At 47.4% G+C, this 20,265-nt stretch overlaps 1 protein-coding gene across 1 annotated transcript in view; it reads right to left on the bottom strand.

Annotated features, from left to right (window-relative positions):
• DNMT3B (DNA methyltransferase 3 beta) overlaps window positions 1-20,265 on the bottom strand; it is a 56,260-nt gene that overhangs the window by 4,441 nt on the left and 31,554 nt on the right. The window contains exons 8-20 of the mRNA XM_035122933.2: window positions 18,860-19,001; window positions 18,348-18,494; window positions 17,340-17,384; window positions 15,203-15,282; window positions 13,597-13,709; window positions 12,169-12,352; window positions 11,678-11,762; window positions 10,101-10,246; window positions 8,159-8,249; window positions 7,894-8,042; window positions 6,927-7,012; window positions 5,970-6,039; window positions 4,836-4,954 (exon numbers count right to left, since the gene is read on the bottom strand). Of these exons, the coding sequence (XP_034978824.1) occupies window positions 4,836-4,954; window positions 5,970-6,039; window positions 6,927-7,012; window positions 7,894-8,042; window positions 8,159-8,249; window positions 10,101-10,246; window positions 11,678-11,762; window positions 12,169-12,352; window positions 13,597-13,709; window positions 15,203-15,282; window positions 17,340-17,384; window positions 18,348-18,494; window positions 18,860-19,001 (1,457 nt within the window). The remainder of the gene's footprint in view (window positions 1-4,835; window positions 4,955-5,969; window positions 6,040-6,926; window positions 7,013-7,893; window positions 8,043-8,158; window positions 8,250-10,100; window positions 10,247-11,677; window positions 11,763-12,168; window positions 12,353-13,596; window positions 13,710-15,202; window positions 15,283-17,339; window positions 17,385-18,347; window positions 18,495-18,859; window positions 19,002-20,265) is intronic.

Below are 20,265 nucleotides of genomic sequence, written 5' to 3'. Positions count from 1 at the left end.
TCCTCCTAATATTCACCGAGAGGTCACTTTCCAGGTGCCACAGGACAGATCCTGCCTCCAAGGAGTGTGCCGCATGTGCTGCTGTGGTGGTAAAGGTAAAGGTAAAGGTGCCCCTGACCATCAGGTCCAGTCGTGTCCGACTCTGGGGTTGCGGCACTCATCTCACTCTATAGGCTGAGAGAGCCGGCGTTTGTCCGCAGACAGCTTCCAGGTCATGTGGCCAGCATGACAAAGCTGCTTCTGGCGAACCAGAGCAGCACACGGAAACGCCATTTACCTTCCTGCCAGAGCGGTCCCTATTTATCTACTTGCACTTTGATGTGCTTTCGAACTGCTAGGTGGGCAGGAGCTGGGACTGAGCAACGGGAGCTCACCCTGTTGCAGGGATTCGAACCGCCGACCTTCTGATCAGCAAGCCCTAGGCTCAGTGGTTTAACCCACAGCGCCACCTGGGTCCTTTATGCTGTGGTGGTAACAGCATGCAACACAGTTCTTTGAGGCCAGAACTGCTGCCTCATGGATCCTGCCTCCCAATGTGGTTGCCATATCTTGCCTCCTGGATGGGCTCGCCCTGCAAGAGGGCCTCCCCAAGAAGAGCATTCCATAGACAGGGAGCAATCGCAGAGAAGGCCCGTTTTCTCCTCAGCACCCTTTGGATGTCACATACAGAGAAGGGCCGCCTCAAAGGATGAGGATTCCAGGATCTGGGCAGGTTCACATGTGGAAATGTATTGTGCTCTCAAGCCATAAAAGCCATTAGAGGGAAAACCAGAGCCTTGAATTGCTGAAAGCTTTTCTATTCTGCCAGGCCTATGCAGAGTGGCTGGGACAACCCAGCCAGATGGGCGGGGTATTATTATTATTATTATTATTAGTCAGGCAATTAAGAATACACCCATACCTCACACTGGCCCACTGATGTTTCTTTTTAATTCTTTTGGTTTTAACTTGCTTTTCCCATTTATGATTTTACTGTGTGGCTTTATATCATTTTAAACCACTGCAATTATGATGCCAAGGTATGGATAAATATTATTCTCAAATAAATTTAATTTGTTTTGCCTCATCTCCTCTCCCCCCCCCCCCCGGTGGTGTAATGTATTTACATTTATGTTTTCAAATGTAAGTCACTTGGAGACCTAGTTAGGTAACAAGCAACTGGTAAATCTAATAATGAATGATAACAGGAACAATCATAACAATTTAAAGAGTGGTAGAAGTAACTCTTCCATGACAGGTTACAGGTAGGTAGCCGTGTTGGTCTGGATCGAAGTAAAATAAAAAAATTCCTTCAGTAGCACCTTAAAGACCAACTAAGTTTTTATTTTGGTATGAGCTTTCGTGTGCATGCACACTTCTTCAGATACAGTGAAATGGAAGTTTCCAGGCACTTATGTAGAGAAGGGGTGGGGAGGGGTGGGGATGGGGAGGGGGGATCACTCAGAAGGGTGGTGGAAATGGGTGATTGACTGACTGATAGCTGTTGATGACCGCAAACGACTGCAAATGGTTTTGCATGAAAAAGCAAGGGTTGGGATGGCTGAAGATCGCTTATCATGTATAATGAGATAAGAACCCGATATCTCTGTTCAAACCAGGTCCCTCCATGGTTTTGAGCTTGGTGATAAGTTGCAATTCAGCAACTTCTCTTTCCAGTCTATTTCTGAAATTCTTTTGTAGTAAGACAGCTACTTTGAGATCTTGTATAGAATGTCCTGGGAGATTGAAGTGTTCTCCTACTGGTTTTTCTGTCTTCTGGTTCCTGATGTCAGATTTATGTCCATTTATCCTTTGGCGTAGGGTTTGGCCTGTTTGTCCAATATAGAGAGCTGAAGGGCACTGTTGGCATTTGATGGCATACACAATGTTAGAGGATGAGCAATTAAATAGTCCTGAGATGGTATGTTGGATGTTGTTGGGGCCAGTAATGGTGTTGTCTGGGTGTATGTGGCAGCAAAGTTGGCATCTGGGTTTATTGCAGGCTCTGGTACCAGTGTCCATGTTAAGTCTGGTGGTTGTATTATTGTGGGTGAACAAACTACATCCCCACAACACAACACCTCTCAACTTACTGGGGAACAACCATCACCCTCCAAACGCATCAATGAACAGAACATTGACCACCAACTACCACCGAAAAGAAGTTACACAAAAAGGGACTCCACATGGACCCCTCCTGATGGACGCAATACCACACTAGATCTGTACATCGAATGCTTCCGCCACAGAATCCAAACGGATGTGACCAGAAAACACCATCGCTTACAACAAAATCTAAACCATGCTGAAAGGAGAGCCATAGAAAATCTCAGGAACAACCCAGACATTATAATTAAAGAGGCAGACAAGGGTGGAGCTGTCGTCATCATGAACAAAACTGATTACATCCAAGAGGCCCACAGACAACTTTCCAATACTGCCTTTTACATGAAATTGGACTCAGACCCCACACAAGCATACAAAAAAGAACTGAACAAGATTGTCAAGGAGCTACCCCTACACATCCAAGAACAGATCCTCACAAACACACCAGCGGAACCTCGGCCAGGAACTTTCTATCTTCTACCCAAAATACACAAACCAGGAAACCCAGGACGCCCCATCATCTCAGGTATTGGCACCATTACAGTGGGTGTTTCCGGCTATATGGACTCTGTTCTGAAACCATATGCTATCAGTGCTCCCAGCTACGTACGTGACACCACAGATTTTCTGAGGAAAATACAATATTTGAACAATCTTCCTAACAATACTATACTAGCCACTATGGATGTGGAATCTCTATATACCAACATCCCACACAATGATGGTTTACAAGCCATAAGGAACACCATTTCAGATAAAACCACAGCGGACTTTGCTACCAAACTCTGCCACTTTGTCCTTACCCACAACCACTTCAAATTTGGTGATGACCTGTTCCTCCAGATCAGCGGCACAGCCATGGGCACCCGCATGGCCCCACAGTATGCCAACATCTTCATGGCAGATTTAGAACAACGTTTCCTTAACTCCTACCCACTCAAACCTCTCCTGTACCTGCGATACATTGACGATATTTTTATTATCTGGACCCATGGACAACAGACCCTGGAAACCTTCCACCAGACATTCAATGACTTTCACCCCACCATCAACCTAACAATGAACCAATCTATGCAAGAAATACATTTTTTGGACACTACTATAAAAATACAGGATGGACGTATAGACACCACCTTATACAGAAAACCAACTGACCGACAAACATATCTACATGCTTCTAGCTACCATCCCAAACATACCAAACAATCCATCGTATACAGCCAGGCCTTACGTTACAACCGCATCTGTTCCAACTCTACAGACAGAGAATCTCACCTAAGAGATCTACAGCAAACCTTTTTAGAACTAAAATATCCACCTGATGAAGTTAAACAACAGATCAACAGAGCCAGACAGATACCTAGAGAGAACCTGCTGCAAGACAGACCCAAAAAAGAAAATAACAGAACACCACTAGTCATCACATACAGCTCCCAAGCTAAAACAGTACAACGCATCATCAGAGATCTACAGCCTCTCCTGGACAATGACCGCTCCCTTTCTCAAGCTCTGGGAGGAAGACCTTTCATTGCCTACAGACAGCCACCCAATCTTAAACAACTCCTCACCCACAATAATACAACCACCAGACTTAACATGGACACTGGTACCAGAGCCTGCAATAAACCCAGATGCCAACTTTGCTGCCACATACACCCAGACAACACCATTACTGGCCCCAACAACATCCAACATACCATCTCAGGACTATTTAATTGCTCATCCTCTAACATTGTGTATGCCATCAAATGCCAACAGTGCCCTTCAGCTCTCTATATTGGACAAACAGGCCAAACCCTACGCCAAAGGATAAATGGACATAAATCTGACATCAGGAACCAGAAGACAGAAAAACCAGTAGGAGAACACTTCAATCTCCCAGGACATTCTATACAAGATCTCAAAGTAGCTGTCTTACTACAAAAGAATTTCAGAAATAGACTGGAAAGAGAAGTTGCTGAATTGCAACTTATCACCAAGCTCAAAACCATGGAGGGACCTGGTTTGAACAGAGATATCGGGTTCTTATCTCATTATACATGATAAGCGATCTTCAGCCATCCCAACCCTTGCTTTTTCATGCAAAACCATTTGCAGTCGTTTGCGGTCATCAACAGCTATCAGTCAGTCAATCACCCATTTCCACCACCCTTCTGAGTGATCCCCCCTCCCCATCCCCACCCCTCCCCACCCCTTCTCTACATAAGTGCCTGGAAACTTCCATTTCACTGTATCTGAAGAAGTGTGCATGCACACGAAAGCTCATACCAAAATAAAAACTTAGTTGGTCTTTAAGGTGCTACTGAAGGAATTTTTTTATTTTTCTTCCATGACAAATAATAAAATTCCTTCAGTAGCACCTTAAAGACCAACTAAGCTTTTATTTTGGTATGAGCTTTCGTGTGCATGCACACTTCTTCAGAGTGTATCTGAAGAAGTGTGCATGCACACGAAAGCTCATACCAAAATAAAAACTTACCGGTAGTTGGTCTTTAAGGTGCTACTGAAGGAATTTTATTATTTTGTTTCGACTCAGACCAACACGGCTACCTACCTGTAACTATGACAAATAATCTTTAACATGCATCCCTTTGCAGGAAAACAAATATTTGCTCCTCTTGAAGAGAGGCTGGAGCCCCAATGGCTCTGAACAAAAGCATTTCCTGGGCAGCCCTTGCCTGCTCCCTTTCATCTCTCCCCCCCCCCCCCGGGCCAAGCTCCATTATCCCACCCACCCCCTTGTATCCCACCTTTCCAATTCAGTGCACCACAAATTGTCATCCTTGCCATTCATCCGCACTGGGAAAGTCTGGGCTTTCCCCTGCCTGATGGAATTGGACTTTGTTGTGATGGTCTGGACCTTTTTCAACTGAAACAGAAGAAAAGCAAATATTTTTTAAAACACACAAACACACACACAACCACCCCCAAAAAATACAAGCGCCTCAGTGTGAAGGTTTCCAGAAAGTGGTAGCATTAATGCCGTCCAGCAGAGGAGGGGAGGGAGGCTGGATCTGTCCAGTGATTTTAGGCTTCTCATCCATCAGCCAGAAATGCGCTCAGATGTCACTGGTATGCCTTCAAGGGGTGGGGGGAGGTGTTTTGCCCAGAAGGCAGCTAAAAATATCCAGCCGGCACCCAGATGAAAAAAAGCAGCCGCTGGGAGATGGCTGCTGGGCCCTCAGGAATGTGAAAGAGGGTCTTTGCATCTCTTTCTCGGAGGGGACAATGTCCCCTTAGTGGCGCAAAAACCCACCCACCCCCCAACCAAGAGATCCATTTTGGGCTTCATTTTGTGGAATGTCCGAGTTCTTTGCTCACAAGCAGAGAAGGGAGCAGGGGAGAGACAGAAGGGAGTGTGTCTCGCCATTTCGTTCGGCACGAAGAGCCTCACATGGGTGGGGATGGGGGGGGCAGCAGGGAAGAGGGGCTGAGAAGGGCAGCTGAGAAGAGGGGCACCCCAGGGTCCACTAGAGAGCATGCTGGCCATTTGGGACATAATTTGCAGGCCCCGCTGCGGACGAGAGAGAGACCCAGGGGGCATTCCATAGCCCAGCCCTTCGCCAACCTGGACCGGAATTCCAGGTCAGGCATCCCCAAACTCCGGCCTCCAGATGTTTTGGACTACAATTCCCATAATCCCTGACCACTGCTCCTCTTAGCTAGGGATCATGGGAGTTGTAGGCCAAAACATCTGGAGGGCCGCAGTTTGGGGATGCCTGTTCCAGGTGTTGTTGGCCAACAACATCTGGAGGTCACTGGGTTGGCAAAGGTTGTCGTCACCTTCTTCCCCCCTAGATCATTCATAAGAATGGAGGGGGGGAATAAGAATGGAGGAACTACTTGAAATGGAGTGGGGGGGGGGGGAGTACCAAAAAAAGTACCTTGGCTGTTCTGCCGTACTCCAAGCAATCCTGAAGTTCAAGTTTATCTGCCGTCGAAGCTACCAGGGGCCTAAGAAAAGACAAAACAAATTCCCCATTGTCCTCCAAGCTTATCGTTTCACAGCAATGAGGGGGAACTTTGGCCCTCTAGATGTTGCTGAGCGCATGTTGTGGTTGTTGTAGTGTTTCAAAAGGTTCAGAAGAGGACTCCCAAAATGATCAAGGGCATGGAGCGACTCAACTACAAAGGTTGCAGAATTTGGGAATTTTTAGTTTACAGAAAAGGCAAGTAAGAGGCAACACGACAGAATCTATAACATTATGCATAGCATACAGGGTTCCCCAAACTTGGGTGGCTGGCAGTTTTTGGACTACAGTTCCCATCATCCCTGGCCACTGGTCCTGCTAGCTAGGGATGATGGGAGTTGTAGTCCAAAAACAGCTGAAGACCCAGGTTTGGGGAACCTGCAAGAGGGATGTTTTTCTCCCTCCTAACACTGGAGCTTGTGGACGTCCGATGAAGCTGAGCGATGGAAGATTCAGGACAGAGAAAAGGAAGTCCTGCTTCATACAGTGCAAGGAGTCTGTTAAACTATGGAACTCCCTCCCACAAGAGGCAATGTGGCCACCAAACTAAATGGCTTTCAATGAGGATTGGACAAATTTGAGGAGGAGAGGGCTATCGGCTACTAGCCAGGCTGGCGATGTTCTGCTTCCATGGTCAGAGGCACTAATGCTTCTGGATCCCAGTTGCTGGAAACGACAGGAGGGAAGGGTTGCTCTTGTGCTCGAATCCTGCTTGCGGGCTTCCCTTGGGGGCAACTGGCTGGCCACTATGAGAAGAGGGTGCTGGGCCAGGTGGGCCCCCTTTGGCCAAGGATTGCAGCTTGACTTTGCTGCCTCTCTGGAAGGGATGGCGGGTCCATGGCGTGGCCCCTAGAGGGGCTTCTCAATTACCTGTTCATCCCAGGCAGATTGCCCCAGAAGTATCGTGCCCGGTGTGCAGCCGAGACTTTGACAGCATCAATCATAACAGGGTTACACTGAAGACAAAAAGGGACGGCAGTTAGAGACGAAACGGCAGGAGGACTAATTCACAATTCCTTTGACAGCCAGGATTAGATGCAGCTTGGGGAAAACAAGCAACTCCAAAAGTCAGATAGAAGAATTACAGGCTGCCTCATGCTCTGCCATGTTTAGGATAGTAGTAGCGGCAATGACAACAATAGTACTAATTCTAGTACTAGGCTGTGAATGGCCTGTGATCTTCAGGTGAAGGGCAGTATACAAATCGAATAAGAAATAAAATAAAATAAAATAAAAAATACAGGCCTTTTCAATTGTGAAATGCTCTCCCCATCCTTATTGACTTTAGGACAGTTCTCTTTACCCCGGCACCTTGCTTTTAATTTGGATCACCTCATATGACAATCTCCTACTCTGTTTGGTTTTCACCTTGCAGTTGGGTGGGGTAGGAATCGTCCCTTTTATCAAATTGCATGATGAGCACTTTTAGGGGGGGAATCTTTTATTTTGCATCGTAAGTTGCTTTGGGGGCATTTTGTATAAGAAGCAAAGAATAAAAGCAATAAATTACTTTTAAAAATACCGTCTTTTTCCATGAATAAGGCGTCCCATGTATAAGATGACTCCCCCCTTTTTTTACTCCAAATTAAGAAATCAATATGTTAAACATCAACCAGAATGACTTTGATATATCAACCCCAAGATCACCCAAAGTTGTTGCCCAGTGACTGCAGCCCCCTGACATATATTACCCTGATTGGCAGTTCCAGCAGCTTCTTCAATGCAGCCAAGGGAAGGTAGTACCCCCCCCCCCCCGCTGGCGTCTGAGATCACCCAAAGCTTTGGGGGGGCAGGGGGGACATCGCCGAAACGTGCTGAGATTTTTGGGGGCCTTTACCTCCAGGAAACGAGAGATGTCCCTTTTGTCGTTGATGCGCATGGCCACGACGTTCTCAAACAGCCAAAAGAAGGGGCGCTCCTCTCCGGGTTTGGGGCGCGTGTAATTGAGAAGGTGGTAGAACTCGAAGAAGAGTCGCCCGGTCCCCTCTGCAAGGAGGAAGACGGGTGGGTCAAAGGAATGTAGGACATTGGAAAACAAAACAAAACACCTGGGGGGTTGAGGAGCCAAGCTGAGATCCCCCATCCTTTCAAGGGCTGCTTACCATACAGGCCCTTCCTGGCAGGGTTCACAATGGAGAGGTCGTTGCAGGGGCTTCCGCCAATCACCAGGTCAAAAGGGCCCCATTCGTCAATCTGCAACGGGCAAGCAGAGCAATGGGTTTTGCAGGGTCAAGTGCAAAGTCATGTTGCCTGTCGTGTTTGTAAATCCCAGGCTTCAGGGGCTTCACAAAATCAGTGCAGGATTTACGTATAATAATAATAATAATAAGAAGAGTTTGGATTTGATATCCCTCTTTATCACTACCCTAAAGAGTCTCAAAGCAGCTAACATTCTCCTTTCCCTTCCTCCCCCACAACAAACACTCTGTGAGGTGGGTGGGGCTGAGAGACTTTCAAAGAAGTGTGACTAGCCCAAGGTCACCCAGCAGCTGCATGTGGAGGAGCGGAGATGCGAACCCGGTTCCCCAGATTACGAGTCTACCGCTCTTAACCACTACACCACACTGGCTAAGCTAAACAAGCTATAGTTTAGGGCCCCACTCTCTTGGGGCCCCCAAAAATAAGTTAAAGGGGGGGAACTGGATGTGCATTTCCAAAATATAAGATAGAAAACAAATAAAATAAAGCCTACATACAGAAACAGTGCTTTGTGTTGTGTAGGCTCCTATGGGGTAATCATTTTAAGTTAGAGCTGAATAATTATTTCACTTTGAATATACATCTTAATTGTATTTCAGTTCAACAATTACTTGGATAAATACGTATTTTGTTACGTGCAAATGGCTTTAGATACCTGCTAGGTCCATAAATTACCATATAGCATATACAGTATTTAACACAAAAATAAACCAGTGACAATTTGTTGTTGACAAAGGACAGCTGGACATATAAAGGGCCCCATTACCTTCAGGAGCTGAGGGCCCCCCTCAAACCTAAACCTGGACCTGCACAAAATGACCACATTGCAGAGGACCCCAGAAGAGCCAGACAGCTGGATCAGGCCCAAAGGAGCCCGGCATCCTCTTCTCACGGTGGTTATTTATAATAAAATAAACATCTTTTAATCCACGATCAAGCACTATATCAATTCTTTTCAATAAATAAATGTATTATCTGAGGCTTTTCTTTGTGTGCCTCGTCCACGTGAGGTCCAGGTGGTGGCAGTACAGGAACAGACCTTTTCTGCAGGGGCTCTCCATTTGCAGGATGCTCCCCCCAGGGAGGTTTGCTTGGCACCTTGGTTACCTATCTTTAGGTGCCAGGCAAAAACATTTGTCTTCTCCAAAACCTTTGGCTAATTAAAATAGATGACCTTTTAAAGCAGAGTGGAGAGGCATTTGTCTTTCCCCCCCCTGTACTATTATTATATGACTAGTCTCATTCAGCCCGTTAAGAAAACGGGCGCTAGAGGTGCGACGGGGCCGCGGCCTTCCCTCCCTTTCTGCGCTCGGCCGCGGGGCGCGCCGGGAACGCAATTAAACAAAGCGCTCTCCCGTTGTGTCCCGCGGCCAAGCGCAGAGAGGGAGGGAAGGCCGCGGCCCCGCCGCTCCTCCCACAGGCCAGGTAGGGTTGTCAGGAGGAGGAGGCGGCGGACCAAGATGGCGGCATCGGGTACCGGGAGCCCCGGAGCCTGATGCCGCCATCTTGGTCCGCCGCTGCAGGGGAATGGGAGGCAGAGGGTTGAGGGGGGGAGAGAACGTGCGCGTGTGTACGTCCCGCCTCTTCGTCCAGTCCCTGTGTCCCTGGGGCACATGCGCATTAGCGCGGACAAAGGGACACAGGGAATCTGGACGCAGAGACACAGGGACTTTATTATATAAGATGTACTTGATGTGTTATGTTGTAAACCACCGTATGGTCTCTTGATGAAAGGCAGTATATAAGTTTAATAAATAATAACAGATATCTTGACCCGGCTTCCAATACAACCAGCCAAGAAGTCTCAACTAGACAACAGGGAACGTGTGCAGAGAACCCCCTTACATTTTTCTTGGTTATGTTCCTGACGTCATGCACGTATCTGATGTTCCCTTCGTGCCGCACAGTTCCCACCGCTATGGACTCCTCGCAGATCTCAGAGGCGATGTATTTCTCCACCTGGATGCCAAGATCCCGCAGGACAAGGTAGCCTAGAGAGTCAAAGCATCACAGGTGAAGAGATGGGAGAGGTGGCCCATTGAGACCCCTGCCAACAGCTCCAACTGTGGGAGCCAAGATGCGCAGGGCGTCCACATCCAGACAGAAGCAGAGACTCTCAGGAGCTGCAATGCTGATGCACATGCTCTGACCACAACTGCGGCATGTAGAATGACAATTTCCCAGTACACGTTTTGTTCTCACACACACACACACAAACACACAAGTCATGCATGCGCAACATCGTTTGACGAGGAACAACACTGCAAACAAAAGATCGGTAAAGGGACCCAAACAAATCACGAATGTCATGGGACAGCCTGGAAGATGCAGGACAAGGGGAGGAAGGTGGACAGACATGGGGTCAAATGAACCAGACTGGCCTTAAGGAAGGAGGGTACAGGCTCGACCACCACTGTGGGATGAGCTGTCCTTTAGCGGTGATGGTGGCTGTTCTCGTCCATCCTCACTATGACCTAGCAAGGCAGAGCAGCATTTTTTCTCAAGGGTTATCAATGAACATTTTTCACAGTGCCATTACTATGCTATAGCTTGTGCCCAGCGCAGGACCACCAGGGCATTCTCTGCGCAGGGGGACCAGGGGCGGAGATACACTTGTGGTTTTTAACCTTAAGGAAGGGTTAAGGAATGGTTTTGATAACTATGGCTGGATCTCTACTGGTAAAAAAAAACCGCTAAGAAAAAGGAGTTATAAAGCTCTCAATGCAATTTTCCACGGACTGATGTACAGTGCCCCAGTATCACACTTTTATAACGCATTTATAACATTATAAGGCGCCAGTATACAGTAGATTAGTCCTGCATGGACACATGACGCCCTACTTTTAACATTCGTAATGCGTTATTAAACCAGCAGTAGGGAAACAAAATGGTGAGATTGACAAAGTGAAAGGTGGACCTGTCCTTCAGCTAAATGACCTACACACACCCCTAGCAAACCTGTGATTTGAACCCAGCTTCTATCACAGGGGTAGGCAACCTAAGGCCCGTGGGCCAGATGCGGCCCAATTGCCTTCTCAATCTGGCCCATGGACGGTCCAGGAATCAGCATGTTTTTACATGAGTAGAATGTGTCCTTTTATTTAAAATGCATCTCTGGGTTATTTGTTGTGTATAGGAATTCGTTCATTCCCCCCCCCCAAAAAAAATATATAGCCTGGCCTACCACATAGACAGTGGAGGGAGGGACGATGGATGGGCCCACGGCTGAAAAAGGTTGCTGACTCCTGTTCTAGCATATTGCTGTGTGTGGCCCTATGGGTGTTTTGTTATGTTCTTTTATATTCTGTTGGAAGCCACCCAGAGTGGCTGGGGCGACCCAGTCAGATGGGCAGGGTACAAGAAATAATTCTATGATTCTCAGACATCAGAGTTCGTTGAAGTGCTTGAGGGGGGTCTCTCACCTGTTGCAATTCCATCAAAGAGAGACAGCACTCTGATTGGCCTCCTGTTTGCCGCTGGGATTGCTGGGTAGATTTTTGGTGGCTCCTGTGAGAAGAGATGGGGGGGGGGAGAGAGAAGGAAATGGCACCACCAGCCGCCCGGTGCCCAATGGCTCTCCCAATGGCTTAAGTTCATTGCAAATATAGGAACCCTCTTCTAAGGTTGCCACATGCAAGAAGTGTGGATCCTATCCATTAAGAAAATCAAATGCACAAGTTTCACATCACCAACTGGACATAAGAACGTAGCGTAACAATAGCCTGCAGGATCAGGCCAATGGCCCATCTAGTCCGGCATCCTGTTCTCAGAGGCGCCAGCCAGGTGCTTCAATGGCAAGCCAACAAGCAGGATCCGAACATCAGAGCATCTCTACAATTCTATAATTCTATTATTCTACTTTGGGGCATACGGGCTGCCCTGCCCCGCTTTAACCACATCCCCATTTCCTTACGTATTCCAGCCCCTTCTCGTCCGTGAAGAACTCCTTCAGGCGGGTGTTCCAGTCGTCCCTCCTCTGAAGCATCCCGTGCCGCCCTTGCGGCTGGCACATGTAGCAGCTCCAGGGGTCCTCCTTCCTGGCTGCATCGGCCGCCCCGCGACCCACTAGCAGGTTCAGGCAGTCCACACAGAAGCACCTGCACGAAACAAGGGAAAAGGAATGGGGTGTGTGTGTCCGTAAGGCCGGGCAGCTCCTCTGTTCCTCTACGGCCAGGAGGTAGAAATTCTGCAAAACGCATTATCAGTAAGGCCGGTATTACTATGCAAGAGTGCGGCCTGACCACAAAACTGGAAGGAACCCGTTAAAAGGGAACCTAACGGCTGAAAGTTACAATGAAAAACAACTCCAGATAAAGCACAAGGAGGGTTCTGCGTGTACAGCAAAAAAGGGGGTATCTGAGGCATTTTCTTCTATAAAGCGTGCATTATTATTATTATTATTATTATTATTATTATTATTAAAGGTAAAGGACCCCTTGACGGTTAAGTCCAGTCAAAGGCGACTATGGGGTTGCGGCGCTCCCAGTACGTTTCCGAGCACAATTCAAAGTGTTGGTGTTGACCTTTAAAGCCCTAAACGGCCTCGGTCCAGTATACCTAAAGGAGCGTCTCCTCCCCCATCGTTCTGCCCGGACACTGAGGTCCAGCGCCGAGGGCCTTCTGGCGGTTCCCTCGCTACGAGAAGCCAAGTTACAGGGAACCAGGCAGAGGGCCTTCTCGGTAGTGGCGCCCACCCTGTGGAATGCCCTCCCACCAGAGGTCAAAGAGAATAACAATTACCAGACCTTTAGAAGGCATCTTAAGGCAGCCCTGTTTAGGGAAGCTTTTAATGTTTGATGGATTTCTGTATTTTAATGTTTTGTTGGAAGCCGCCCAGAGTGGCTGGGGAAACCCGGCCAGATGGGCGGGGTATAAATAATATATTATTATTATTATTATTATTATTATTATTATTATTATTATTATTATTATCTCACTTTCAGGCCGAAGGAGCCAATGTTTGTCCACAGACAGCTTTCCGGGTCATGTGGCCAGAAGGACTAAACCGCTTCTGGTGCAACAGAACACCGTGATGGAAGCCAGAGCGCACGGAAACACAGTTTACCTTCCCGTTGCAGTGGTATCTATTTATCTACTTGCATTGGCGTGCTTTCAAACTGCTAGGTTGGCAGGAGCTGGGACAGAACAACAGGAGCTCACCCCGTCGCGGGGATTCGAACCGCCGACCTTCTGATCAGCAAGCCCAAGAGGCTCTGTGGTTTAGACCACAGTGCCACCTGCGTTTGTTATTCTTCCACCCAATACAATCGCAGCTAGCTCAGGGGTTTGGTTCCAAGGGTTCTGTGTAGTTTGGATTCTTGAGACAGGTGAGGTCTCTCACCTGAAGCAGTTGGCATTGTCGCAGAGAAGCAGCTCGTTCCCCGCGCAACAAATGCTGCAGTAAGCCTGGTACCCGTCTTCATCGTACATGTAGAAAAATTCTAGGAACTGAACCTGCGAGGAAAAGAGATCTGTGGCAGATTTAAACAGTTTCTGATTGCCTGGGTGCCCCTAGCCCCAAAAATAAGCATCAGAAGCCACAGAGCAGGCTAGCCCCCCCCCCCAGCCTGGCCCCGTCCACATTTTTCGGACTACAGCTGAGACTGATGGGAATTGTAGTCTGGAAGGGGCAGGGCTGGGCACATCTGCAGTATTTTTTTATTTAGCAAAATTTACATCCTGCTTGGTTATACAAAAAAGCTCAAACCGGTTTAACAAAAAGAATAAAAGCATAGTGAGAACAATTAAAACAATGGCAGAATATATTTTTTTAAAAAAGTTTATATTTCAATTGGACCAATCATATTTTAAAAAATCTTTATTCGGCGGTTGGGACATCCCAGATTTAAGGAGCTATTGTGAAGCAAGCCAACTCAGCCACCCAGTAAGAGAATGAAGTAGTCAACACTGGAGAATATAGAAATTGATGATGATCCTATAGGGGTATTAGCATTAATGAGAAATAAGCTTTGATTATTGAGTTAGTTTACAAATCCCTATACAGTGCTACCTTGGTTCTCAAACTTAATTCATTCCAAAAGTCCACTTGACTCCCAAAACTATTCAGAAACCAAGGCGTGGCTTCCGACTGGCTGCAGGAGCTTCCTGCAGTCAAGCGGAAGCTGCATCGGACATTCAGCTTCTGAAAAACATTCACAAACTGGAACACTTACTTCCGGGTTTGTGGCGTTTGGGAACCGATTTGTTCAGGAGCCAAGCCGTTTGACTACAAAGTACCACTGTACATTCGCATGATTTAGAACAGGCACCCCCAAACTTTGGCACTCCAGATGTTTTGGACTACAATTCCCACCATCCCTGACTACTGGTCCTGTTAGCTAGGGATCATGGGAGTTGTAGGCCAAAACATCTGGAGGGCCACAGTTTGGGGATGCCTGATTTAGAATATGGTAAAAAAAAAAAAAAACGGGCAACAAGTTTTAGCTCCAGGACTGTCCCCTAAAATTCCGATAAAGCATCGTCCTCTATTTCAAAATAAAAACAGATTATATAATGTGAATATTGCAAGGACACCATTTATATTATCTGAAAGATTATTATAGGAAAGGACAAGTTCTTACAGCAGCAAAAATGAAAGTCCATTTAGAGAACAATTAAATTTCATGGCTGTTAGAGTATCAGTGGAGATCAGCTCTTACAAATACACAAATTAAGCAGAGGTCGGATGCCCATTTGTCATGGATGCTGCAGTTGAGATTCCTGCATTGCAGGGGGTTGGAGTAGATGACCCTTGGGGTCCCTTCCAACTCTACAACCTATGTCTCTATGACTTCTTACAGATGTTTCGCAAACTGAAGCGGCTTTCATGGGGTAAGGCGATCTCGCAGGTAAACTGGTCCCATATTGTTAAGTAGGGCAATGGCCCTGCATAAAACGGTTTGGAGGACACACACACACACACCCCAAAAAATCACCCAGCCGCTCACCTGGCAAGTCTCGCAGAGGCCCCCTTCGAAGAGGGGGTGGGTGGTCACCGGAGTCTTCTTCCCACATGACAAGCAGCTGTCTGTTCAACGAGCGAAGGACAGGTCAGTAGTGTTTTAATAAGCACTCCTTAGGGTGCATCTGATATAAGGCAAAATGGTCCCAGCGTTCAGTCTGGAGAGACTCTATGAATCCCGGTAGAGAGCAAGGAGCTACAGATGCAATGGTCTCATGCGGCATTGATTGATTTCTATACTGCTTAATATGTTACAAATATCTCTAAGCAGAGTGCAGAAAACTGAAGCAACAGCAGGCCTTCCAACTCTATAATTCTATGATTCTAAATAAAATATTTCAAAATACAGTTAACATATAAAAACATTGCATTGATACAAAGTTAATAACATATATAAATTGATTATCAATTCATTTTCCAATATCAATTCGCCCTCCCTCTCAGCCTCCGGGTTCTCACCCAGCATCCAAACAAGCTCCTCTCACCCAGATAAGTCTCACAATGGGAAGAGTTCCTGAAACAGAGGAAATCTCCCTAGCCTCCGACTCTAGACCTGTTTTTCATGTAGGGTTGCAATACGTCCGGAATTTCCCTGACATAACCAGAATATGGCAGTGGGTAACAGTGTCCAGATCGAAATCACTAAAAATGTCCGGAAAATTCCCATGCTGGAAGTCTAGATGTTGGCGAATTTGCTTAAAAGTTGCTCAAAAACAAAAAGCTCAACAAATTTGTGTCCAGGTCTTCGCTTTTTGAAATAAAGCAACCCTATTTTCATGGGCAACTGAAGGTGGATCCTCCTTCCTCTTCCACAAATTTATCCAAAAATAAATTTTAAAAAATCCTTAGCACCTCCTCAGAGACCAACTAAGTTTGTCATTGGTATGAGCTTTCGTGTGCATGCACACTTCTTCAGATACTTCTTCAGTGTGCATGCACCCGAAAGCTAATAATAATAATAATAATAATAATAATAATTTATTATTTATACCCCGCTCATCTGGCTGGGTTTCCCCAGCCACTCTGGGTGGCTTCCAACAGAAAAATGAAATAAAATAATCGATTAAACATTAAAAGCCTCCCTAAACAGGGCTGCCTTCAGATGTCTTCTAAAAAGCTGGTAGCTGTTTTTCTCTTTGACATCTGATGGGAGGGCATTCCACAGGGTGGGTGCCACCACAAAGAAGGCCCTCTGCCTGGTTCCCTGCAACTTGGCTTCTCGCAGCGAGGGAACCGCCAAAAGGCCCTCGGTGCTGGACCTCAGTGTCCGGGCAGAACGATGGAGGTGGAGACGCTCCTTCAGGTATACTGGACCAAGGCCATTTAGGGCTTTAAAGGTCAGCGCCAACACTTTGAACTGTGCTCGGAAACAGTACTGGGAGCCAATGTAGGTCTTTCAGGACCGGTGTTGTGTGGTTTTGGCGGCTGCTCCCAGTCACCAGTCTAGCTGCCGCATTCTGGATTAGTTGTAGTTTCCGGGTCACCTTCAAAGGTAGCCCCACGTAGAGCGCATTGCCGTAGTTCAAGAAAGAGATAACTAGAGCATGCACCACTCTGGAGAGACAGTCCACGGGCAGGTAGGGTCTCAGCCTGTGTACCAGATGGAGCTGATAAACAGCTGCCCTGGATACAAAATTAACCAGCGCCTCCATGGACAGCTGTGAGTCCAAAATGACTCCCAGGCTGCGCACCTGGTCCTTCAGGGGCACAGTTACCCCATTCAGGACCAGGGAGTCTTCCACACCCGCCCGCCTCCTGTCCCCCACAAACAGTACTTCTGTCTTGTCAGGATTCAGCCTCCATCTGTTAGCCGCCCTTTGTTTCGACTATGTCAGACCAACACGGCTACCTAGCTATAACTATAAATTTATCCAAGCCTCTTTTAAAGTCATCCAGGTTGGTGGCCATCCCTGCCTCCTGCGGGAGGGAGTTCCACAGTTTACCTAGGCACTGTGTGGTCAGCATCAGCAACCCGAATATTATTCCTTTCCATCTGCTCCTGACACATCCACAACTACGTGGGCGAGTCTCAAATCTGCCCTGGGAGTATCTGCAGGCGGGGGGTGGGGGTGGTCTTGTGGGCCTGAATCAGGCAATGTTTTGATGCTGAAAATGCTCTTTACCTTCCAAGCTCTTCTTGTTGTGCCTGACTTCAGAAGCCATCGACTCTGGAAATAAAGCGGCAACAACGAGTTAGCGAGCAAAGTGCCTCCCCTTGGAGAGGCCAGAAGACAAACCCACAGGCAGCAACTCTGCCTCCTTGGAAAAGTTTCAGAGTTGTAAGAAGAGCCGGCTTTATACGTTCTGTAGGATTAAATGGCACATAGACACTCCATATCCCCGCCTACTGGCATCAGGCAGGAACCTGGACGGTACTCTTTTCGACACCTACTAAGAACTTTGTTTATTATTATTTTTGAATATATTTATTCAAATTTTTTACAACCAACCAGGGATACAAACAAACCAAAACAATACACAACAAAAAAAATACATACAAAAACATGAAAAAAGAAAAAAGAAAAAAGAAAAAAAGTACAAAAAACTAAAAATTCTTACATTGAGAACCATTGTTACTAATCTATCGACTTCCTCCTTCCACCTCCTACTGTGATTCTTTAAAAATTCTTATTTAGTAAATTCTAAATCTTATGAAAAATCAAATATTACTTCATTATTGCCATATTGCTATATCTTTTATATCTTATCCTTATAAACACAATTCAATTCTTACCTACTAAGAACTTTGTTTAGACACTCCGACCCAGATATGCAGAACACTGACATCGCTTTTAATCTTTTAATCTACGTCTAGCTTATCACTTATTGTAATTATGACCTGAATGCTGTTTTTACTTTTGTTTTATTCCTTTTGTAAACCACTATGAGTTCGTTTGTTTCTTTGCAATCGAGTGATATACAGTATAAAATTTATGAAATAATTCTTTTTTTAAAAAAAAAATCTCCCTGCACATAGAACACTAGCATGTCAGGGATTTTAGCCTTATATACTTTTATTATGTGCAGTAAGGGTTGTTGTTGTTTCAATAAAATTGTACCTCTGCAGGTGCCTCTCCTTCCCTCCCTCCCTCCCTCCCCACACCCCAACCCCTTTCCGGCCCCAATCCTACCTCTGCTCTGGTTCTCCTCCCCCTGCTCCTTGTTGCTCCCAGTGGAGACATTAGTCTTGAGCCGCTTGGGAGGGGGGGCAGGTTCAGGGGAAGGCAGTTCAGGAGCGGCAGGTTCTTCGGAGCTCCTCTGGCTTGGGAGACTGTTGTCTGCAGAGAAAGGACAGCCGGCTTTAGTCGGGACGGACGTCATTTTTCGTGGGCAGAAAGGGGAAAGGTTTGTGGGCAGGTTGGGGGTCCTGGAGTGGGGGTTCCGCCATCCCCACAAGGAGCTGCAGGGGCCTTCTTCAAAGATTGCATCCTGCACAGGGAAAGCTAGTAGGAATGTCAAGCCTATGCTGAAGACAAGGCGGTCAGGGTCCCTGCCAAATATTCAAGCCGTGAATCCCATAATTCTGCACTGTGAACAAATCTGGAGAATTTGTGTGTAACAGCTCTCTGAGTCAGGTCCCCCAGGCTCCCACTGCCCTCCTTGCTGGGTTTCCTCGCACAAGCCCCCCTGGCCAGCTCCTTACCTGAGGTCTTGGGGGGCTTCAGACCTTTCCCTCCGGTGGGCTTGAAGCCATTCATGGCCCATTCCACCATGGGCTTCAGCTTGTCTTCGAGAGAATCCCCCGGGGCGCTCGAGAACGACTTGCCTGCTCGGCTGCTTGCGACCTGCCAGGAGGAAGAGGAGAAGGCCTTACGGAGGTGTCGCGGAGCAGGTGGGCATCCTGGGTTATGCTGGCTAAATTCTCGCTCCTGGCTGCTTCACGGCAGAGCGGGATGCGCAAAGCTCCTTGCAGCTCCTACCTGATATAGGTTAGGACCTATAAAGTCCCATATGCCTTGGGCCCTGGCTACCCAAAAATGTTGGTTGGCATCCGTCTGTCCCAGGAGACAATGGAGTGCACCTGCAGTGGTGTCAGCAATACTGAAGTGGCCTCTCCAGGGCACAAGCCTGGCCAGGGTGTGTGCAAGTCCTGGGCTGTGTCGTCCCCCGTCCCCCCTGCTGGTGAGGGTCCAAAGGAAAGCAGAGCAAGATGTTTGGTGCCAACTTGGCTGCAGGAATTGCCGGAAGGAGGCAGACAAGGCTTGGGGACACTCCTGAGCCTTTTCTGCTCCCAAAGATTGTCCTGAAAGGCAGCGGGTAATCTCTCCCTATAACACTGGTTCCCAAAGTTGGGGGGTATTGCCACCTGGGCAGCAGCAGCAGGATTCCCTCAGGGCGTGTTAAGAGGCATGGGGGGTGGCAGGGGGCTCTGGAGGTATGAATCACTCTCACAGAATCTTGGGAGTTGGAGACCATCCCCAATGGTTCATCTAGTCCAGTGGTTTCCAACCTTTTTTTGGCCATGCCCCACCTAAGGTAAAGGTAAAGGGACCCCTGACCATTAGGTCCAGTCGTGACCGACTCTGGGGTTGCGCGCTCATCTCGCATTATTGGCCGAGGGAGCCGGTGTACAGCTTCCAGGTCATGTGGCCAGCATGACAAAGCCGCTTCTGGCAAACCAGAGCAGCACATGGAAACGCCGTTTACCTTCCCGCTGTAGCGGTTCCTATTTATCTACTTGCATTTTGACGTGCTTTCGAACTGCTAGGTTGGCAGGAGCTGGGACCAAGCAACGGGAGCTCACCCTGTTGCAGGGATTCGAACCGCCGACCTTCTGATCAGCAAGTCCTAGGCTCAGTGGTTTAACCCACAGCACCACCTGGGTCCCTAAGCATCCCTAAGATGCCCCACCGAAGCATCTCTAAAATCCTGATGACACCCCCCCCCCCGGTGACATATACTTCTTATAATTATTCAAAAAGTGAGCTTCTATTCACGTGGAGGAAGCCTAAAAGGCCATTCACTGTTACTAACTCATTCTCGAATTGCCCCCCTTGAAAATCAAATTGACCCCCTGTGGGGTGTGTGCCCCACTTTGGGAACCACAGT

Source organism: Zootoca vivipara, chromosome 7, assembly GCF_963506605.1.
Source record: "Zootoca vivipara chromosome 7, rZooViv1.1, whole genome shotgun sequence".
NCBI classification, from domain to species: domain Eukaryota; kingdom Metazoa; phylum Chordata; class Lepidosauria; order Squamata; family Lacertidae; genus Zootoca; species Zootoca vivipara.
Note: the sequence above shows the minus strand (reverse complement) of the source record. Positions and strands in the feature narration are given on the sequence as shown.